The 7,478-nt window shown below is 42.2% G+C and overlaps 1 protein-coding gene across 1 annotated transcript; it reads right to left on the bottom strand.

The window, feature by feature from the left end:
- Window positions 1-616: 616 nt before the first annotated feature.
- On the bottom strand, window positions 617-2,626 carry LOC121757685. The gene is made up of 3 exons (XM_042153192.1): window positions 2,542-2,626; window positions 2,348-2,442; window positions 617-1,114 (listed from the first exon to the last, which is right to left on the bottom strand). Exons 1-3 carry the CDS (start codon window positions 2,624-2,626, stop codon window positions 617-619), a joined length of 678 nt encoding a protein of 225 aa, XP_042009126.1.
- Window positions 2,627-7,478: the final 4,852 nt, after the last annotated feature.

The following is a 7,478-nucleotide window of genomic DNA, read 5'->3' as shown; positions in this document are numbered from 1 at the left end:
GGCTGGACGGGGCAAAAATTTGAAAAAGTTTAAAAAATTGCGGCTGGAATGCGGTGAATGGCCAGCGGTCGCTGGCCGGAGTCCAGAACATGCGAAAAATTTCAATTTACACAAAAATAAAATTAAACTAAAAAATAACTTAAAAGCTTAAAATAAATGGTTGGGTTGTCTCCCAACAAGCGCTTGTTTTTCGTCTTTAGTTTGACGTTCTTTGAAGTTGATGAGTTATCCCTCATCGTGAGGATTCCTTTGGGATGCCTTTGTACCAACACTCTTAGTCTCTGCCACCGCGAATGGGACCAACTTGTTGGTAACTTTCTTCCACCATTGGCGGTTTTGATGACATAGACTTCAGAATCCACGGGGTGCAACAGTTTCGGCCTTCTAACTGTCCTTTCCTGCACAGGTGTACGCAAAGACTTAGGCTTTTTCCTTTTAGTTTGTTGAGAGGTAAGAGTGGGATGAACTATGAAAATAGAAGGGTTAGAAGGATCTTCCCCTTTTTCGGGTCGAATGGTTTAGATTTATCACACATCATAACCATCCTACAGTCCTCTTCTTTCTGTGCTCTCCTCGTCTCTTCATCCTTTAGCATTGCACTCTCGATGTAGTAAGTTTACTTTCCTCCATGGTCACTTATTGTGATTTCTCCTCTACCTACATCAATAAGAGCTTTGCACGTGGCTAGAAAGTTTCTACCTAACATCAGAGGAACTTGTTTATCAACTTTCATGTCTAAAACAAAGAAATCGACAGTGAATATAAAATCATTAACCTTTACCAATACATCCTCAATTACCCCAACCACCTTTGTTGTAGTATTGTCAACCATCCTTAAGCAAACATCTGTTGATTTGAGTGGCCAAATGTTGAGCTTCTCGTAGTACTCCAAAGGCATTATGTTGATGCTAGCTCCAAGATCACAAAGAGCCTTGTCTACTTTATCATTCCCAATGGAACAACTAATGATGAATTGACCTGGATCCCTCTGCTTGACAGGCCTTTGCTTTTGGATGATTTCACTACAATGAAGAGATAGCTTTAGATCAGATTTCTGGAGCTTTTGCTTCTTCATATCCGCCTCACTCAAGAGCTTGGCGTACCTAGGTATTTCCTGCAACACATCAACGAGAGGGAGGTTAATAAGACATTTACAGAACATATTCAAGAACTGTCGAAATTGTTCTTCAAGCTTGAGTTTCTTTTTGGGTTGGAGGGGCAGGATGATTCCATTGTGTCGCACAAGCTGATCAGACGCTGACTCGTTCTCAGCGGCCCGCTGACTTTGTTCCAACAGCCCGCTGGGCTGCGCATTCCCGTCGGATTTTGTGCCCGAGGTACTGGTTTCAGACAGTAACTTCTTTACATCCTAATCCTTGTTGATATCGGCAATCTTGGCAGCAGCTTTAGCTTTATCCTTCTCTGCCTTCTTTTGGACTTATTAATCCATTTGTATCTTAATGATGGACATAGTGGAGGGAACAATGTTTAACCCAATTTCAAGCTTGGTCAGTCTTTTCTCTACAACTCCAATCTTGGTCTCATTGTTCTTTTTATCCTCAAGCAATACCTCCAAGATCTTTTGGTTGATAATCTCATATTTTTATTCTTTGGTATGCGGCTCCACCCTCCTTCGTTGCTGATTTTGAATCCTGCAGGAGATTGAATAAAATTGTGATTATTAGCATAGATACATTTGGATGTGGGTGATTTCCATAAGAATTATTAAAACTACCACCCCCCTGACTAGGGCGATAATTATTATTATAAATCCTGTTGGGATCACCCCCATTTTGGACATATTTAACATCTTTGATGTCATTTCCCTCTTTGTCTCGAGCTTCTAATTTTTCAAGTCTTGCTCTGATGAGTGCCAATTCCTGAGATGTTTCATTCCCACATGGTCTCTTCACTGCATCTACCTTCTCTCGGCTTTATGCTTTTCCTTGGACCAACCCCGACTGTTGGTGGCTAATTCCTCTATCACCACCATAGCGGCAACTCCTCATTTCCTCAAGAATCCTTCATTTGCCCCTGAATCCAATAAACTACAAATTTTTCCGTTGAACTCATTATAAAGGATTCCTACGTGATGGTCTATTCCAAAACCATGGTTTGGGCATTTACGGAGAAGGGCTTTGAAACGTGCGAGAGCTTCATATAGAAGCTCATCGGATCCTTGCATGAATTGAAAGATCTCACACTTAAGCTTTAGGACGGTGCCAGGCGGGTAGTACTTGTCGAGAAAGAGTACCACTAGAACCTTCCAATTGGTGGTTTTATCTGCAGGTAGACAATCATACCATTCTTTAGCAGCATCAATTAAGGAAAAGGAAAAAAGTCTTACCCTCACAATATCATCATCAACACCGTTGATCTTGGTTGTATTAGCTATTTCCACGAACTTGGTGAGATGTTGATTTGCGTTCTTAGTGTCTCTTCCTGCGAAGGCATTTTGTTCAACTCAATTGATCAAGGGTATCCCCAACTTGAAGTTGTTGGCCTCTATCTGCGGACCTACAGGAATATACACAATGTTACCATGACTAAACATATTCATTACTGGAACTACCTCCCTTGCACGTTTTTCTTTTTCAGCCTTTGCATGAGCTCTCTCTGCTCGCATCTCTTCCACCTCCTTTTGGAGAGCGACGATAAGATCATGGTTGGTAGGTTACCCCTTCTTGTTTTTTTTTTACAAAAAACACTCTTTGTGGGTAGGGGGTTTAGGCAGACCCACAACCCGTAAATAAGATAAAAATGTAATGTTCCAAAAGCATGATCTTAGCCCAAAAGTGAGTAAGATCTAAACAAGAACAAGAAGATGCAAAGTAGAGGTCCCACAAGCCGGGATCCTCCATTCTATCAAGTGGAAAGAAGATGACTAAATACGCTAAAGGGAGAAATGAAAAAGGACCAAAATCAACCACCAGAAGAGCTAGATCTACTCACATCTCTACGTTGGAAACGGAAGTTAGGATATCCCAGCTGGTCCATCCTAACTAGCGCCTTCAGATACCGAGGCGCAGAGAGTGGATCAAAATATGTAAGGACAGGTGTCTGGACCCCCTACCTGCCAGAAAATCAGCAGCCCGGTTTCCCTCTCTGTAGATGTTTGAGAATCGAACATGCCGCTGAGCTGTCATGCTCCGGATCAAAGCCATATGGTGTCTAAAATCTGCGGAGCCAAAGTGTCTAGATGACAACAAACTAACCAGGGTCGCTGAGTCTAGCTCTATCCAAGGTCGATGTAGAGAAGGCGCCGTCTGTGTTGAGCTTCACCCAAGGTGCATCAGGGGGATGCCATAGGACCATGAGCGAACGCAGAACACGCTGTCTGGGGGAGAAAGACATGAAATCAACCGACGGCGAGCATCCCCTCCAATGAGTCGAGGTGATCCTGCCGGCCAAAACTAGCACATGCAGATGATGAGTGACCTGCCAAATAATATGTGAATGACGAAAAGGACGACCGCCATGCTTGCAGCCGTTCCTCTCCGTCCAAAGAAACCATGCAATCAAACAAGGAACAAGAAATTTAATATGCATGGCGGGAGCCCTCTGGAAAGAGGACCTCTGCCAGTGACCTAGTCTAAGTGCAATATCGGTGCTCGTGTGAATCGGTGTGTGCGAGGAAGGAAACCAGACATCGAAGTACTCCCATGCAGAAATCGCCGACTGACTCGAAAAAAAGACATGGCTGAGAGACATGGTTCCCCCATCTTGTTTCCACCATAATTTTTTTCTCAAAACGTGCAAGTATGCACAACCCGTAGAAACTACTAAAAGAAAAATAAAAACGATAATAAAATAAAAAAATGAAAGTAGTAAAAATCCAAATTAGCAAAATAATCCTTTTGAAGATATCAATCACAAAAGTGAATGTATTACCCGACAACGACGCCAAAGGTCAGTACGAGATATCGATCATGGGGAAAACAATCACAGACTGGCTACCTTCTACTAAGCTTCTTTCACTATTAGGAAAAAATCGAAAGTTTTGGGAATTTTGAAAATTAAAAACAATTTGAAAGCAAGTAAACAACTAATTGCAAATAATTAAAGAGATAAGATATGAGAGATAAGAGAATTCCAGGGATGTGCGTTCACAGTTATGGTTATACAAATTCCAACTACAATGCCCTAGAAAGAGTCACATAAGCTTTGCCCATGTGGCACAAACGTAGATTACTAACACTAGGATTGCCAATCCTAGATCCGTAACTCTCAAAAGCTCCTAAGACCCTTATAAAGTCCTTACTCTCAATTAACAGTGTTGTTTTAAGGGAAACTAATTGTTGTGTCTACTAAGTGGATCTAACTCGCCAACCTCCTCTCACGATTATGTAACAAGTTATATTAAATCATCACCGAACGTATCACTCAAATGTGAAGTATTATCCAACAACTAAGGGAAGAAACGAAGTAAAAATAAAACGGATATTAAATAGAAAACGGAGTTGTATAACCAAAGTCCTTACTAACACATCCCTAGAATCCTATGAATTTTGTTACACATAATTGAATAAGCTAAAAACATAGATTGTAGGGAAAACAAAGTGAAAATAAGAACTAAAGTAATAAAACCAAAAGGTTGAATCCTTGTAGCCTTGATCTTCTCTTGATCCCTTCTTCAACCTCTTGCACAATAAAGTACTCTCAAATTTATGCTCTAGAGTTAAATGACAAAAAGAGGATTATTTGTTGAAGAGGTTTGAGGGGGTATATATAGGCTTGAAAAATGTTTAATAATGAAAAAAAAGGTGTCCTTTAAGTAATAGAAAAGATGGAATTTTCATTCCCCATAGGTTAAGGAAAAGATTTGGCTTCACAAGGTAATGTCTTCTTTCCTTCTTTAAATTTTCGCATAAATTCTGCATTTGACAGCTTTGCGAGACCTTCGTAAAATAGCCATAACTTTATCCACAGAAGTCTGATTGAGATGATCTTGGTACCAATGCGAAGCTCTTTCAAAGACGAAGAGAATGACATATAGAAGACATGCTATCGTATGCCGCATTTTCCCAGCGGGCCACTGCACCTTGGCCAGCAGTCGTTGTGGGTTGATCTGTAACCTCTACCTCTCGAACAGCGGTCGCTACACTTCATCCCAGCAATCGCTGGGAATTGTCCCGTAGCTTCTAGATCATTTGGAGCGGTCGTTGCGCACTACTCAGCGGTCGCTGGGTGTGTTCTTCGTTTCAGTACATCTTTCTCCGGAGCGGACCGCTGCTGGCTCTACGGTCATTGGGCCCCAGTGGTCGATGTATGTGTTGCAGCGGACCGCTGGGCATCTCGAATACTCCATATTTCCAACTTCGACTTTTTGCTGTCTTTTTAGGCTCAAATATGCCTATTTCTCAGAAAACACGTTAAAATACCAAAATAGATAAAATATGTAACATATGGCCATGAATTGTGATTTTGACATTAAAAACGGACCAAATAAAGGCCTTAAAATAGTACAAAATCCGAGTGTATCAAAGAGGTGGAACCAAAAACTGATCAATTCAAACCACCTCCCATTCCGCCAATTAACTCAGATGCTAGCAGTAAAGGAAGTCAGGGCATTACCTTCCTAAGTGCGCTTGAATCAATAGCCACCCCGAATGAGGAAGAAACAACTATGGTTTGTAATTAGGAAGGTGATCTGGAGACAGACTCACTTTATGCCCACCTGGAGAATGAACCAATACCTGTCATCTCCGCCACCTGGGGGCAGGAAGCCATATAAGTGAAACCAGGATTACTTGCCATCTTACCTGTGTTTTTGGGAGATAGTGCTGAAAGTCCATTCGAATTCTTCATGAGTTCAGCAAAATCTGTAGAGTGCACAAAAGGCCGAACGGGTCAAGTGATGAGGATTTCAAGCTAAAAACCATCCTCCTCTCATTGAAAGAGGAAGCAGATATTTGGTTTAGGGGATTAGCGCCTAACACTATCAAACCATGGTCGAATTTCAGGGGGAGTTTTTTAAGCTGATTCTTTCCAGCGGAAAATACGAATGCACTCCAGAAGGAGATCAAAGAGGCTACACAGGGGTATAATGTGAGCTTGAGTAAATATTGGCACAGATACATAGGACTTCTAGACGCGTGCCCAAATCACAACATGTTGGAAATGGAGGTCTACTCACGGTTCTACGAAGGGATGGATGCGAAAAATAAAGACTTGATGAACTCGTCAAGCGGGGGAAGTTTCTCCAAGCTCCGGGTGAGTGAAGCCAAGATTGTCATGGGAAGACTTCAAAGGCAAAAAGAGAGTACGATGATACTTCAATCAATCCATCGCAAGGGAATGTGATGAGTATTCCCACGATAGATGACGATAATCTGTTGAAGAGCCGGATTGACATGCTTGAGGAAGCATTCCAATCAGTGATTAAGTCAAGTCATCTGCAAGTTGCTTTAGTCAAAACCCACACCCGGACTGATCAAGTGAGTCATCGCCAGAATACGGGTGAGATCTGGAATTCGAATATGAGTTGGAATCTTGGGGGGCAAGCAGAGGTGCACCAACATGAATATCCACACTATGAAGAACAGGGGAATAGGAGAGCCCTACCTCAATGGAGCTGGGAGAAAGAATACCCACCTTTCCCATACCAGTCAGAACTATATCCAGATGCCACCCTGGCAGAATGGATGTCCAGACCACCAACCTTACCCCGACTTTCAAGACTATGAGTCCAGGCAATTAACGTATCAGGCTAACTACCCCAGCCATTATCCTTCTTCCCAAAATCAAATCTATCAACCATGGCCCTCCGATGCCGAAGATCACCTACCGACATGGTCAAGTAAGGACTGGCAAGCTAAGAATCCTCAGTATTACCAAAGCCAAGTTTGTGCTGGTCAGAACCAATATCAACCTTATCTTCAGCAGAATTTTGGACCACCCGCAAATGTGAATCATTATGCAAATTTTGTAGAGGGAAAGATTGAAGGACTAATCGCCTCACAACAGAGTATGAGGAGTTGCTTGAAATCGAATGATGAACTAGCATCAGTAATGCAGATTGCTCATGATGAGCGCAAGGCTAGCATGGATGAAATGATCAAGCAAGCATCCCTATTAATTGACATCACGAAGAGGATACAAGAGGATAGGGCAAGAACTTGGGTGAATGAGCATAGAACGGATGAAGTGAGTGCAAATGGACCTAAGGCCGAAGAATCAATGAACGCTGAACATGAGTCGGAGATGCAATCGGAAAAACGTGAAGAGGAAGGAACTGTTGAGGCAAAATCAGTAGAGAAGGGTCCCAAGCTGAAGAAGAGTCGACCGCCAAGCCTTTTAATAATGAAAAGTCACTGGAAATTTCAGAGGGGGTAAAGAGAGAACCTGAAGAAAAGGAAGAAGAGGTCATTGAGCGTTGTGCGAGACTCGACGCTACATTATTCTATCTCCAAGCAAACACGGTGCACGTACTGGATGAAAAAGTGGAGAGATTTGTATCTGGATTGTAAGGAGAAAGT

The sequence above is a fragment of the Salvia splendens genome, chromosome 12, assembly GCF_004379255.2.
Source record: "Salvia splendens isolate huo1 chromosome 12, SspV2, whole genome shotgun sequence".
In the NCBI taxonomy this organism is placed as follows: domain Eukaryota; kingdom Viridiplantae; phylum Streptophyta; class Magnoliopsida; order Lamiales; family Lamiaceae; genus Salvia; species Salvia splendens.
This window is presented reverse-complemented; position numbering and strand designations above follow the sequence as displayed.

What these genes read in the sequence shown, in the direction of transcription:
- LOC121757685 (XM_042153192.1), bottom strand. Translation starts at nt 2,626, where the DNA reads ATGCGAGCAGAGAGAGCTCATGCAAAGGCTGAAAAAGAAAAACGTGCA. An exon ending in AATGAATATGTTTAGTCATG is followed by an intron (nt 2,443 to 2,541) that starts GTAACATTGTGT and finishes ATGCCTTCGCAG; the next exon opens with GAAGAGACACTAAGAACGCA. An exon ending in TTGATGATGATATTGTGAGG is followed by an intron (nt 1,115 to 2,347) that starts GTAAGACTTTTT and finishes GATGTGTTGCAG; the next exon opens with GAAATACCTAGGTACGCCAA.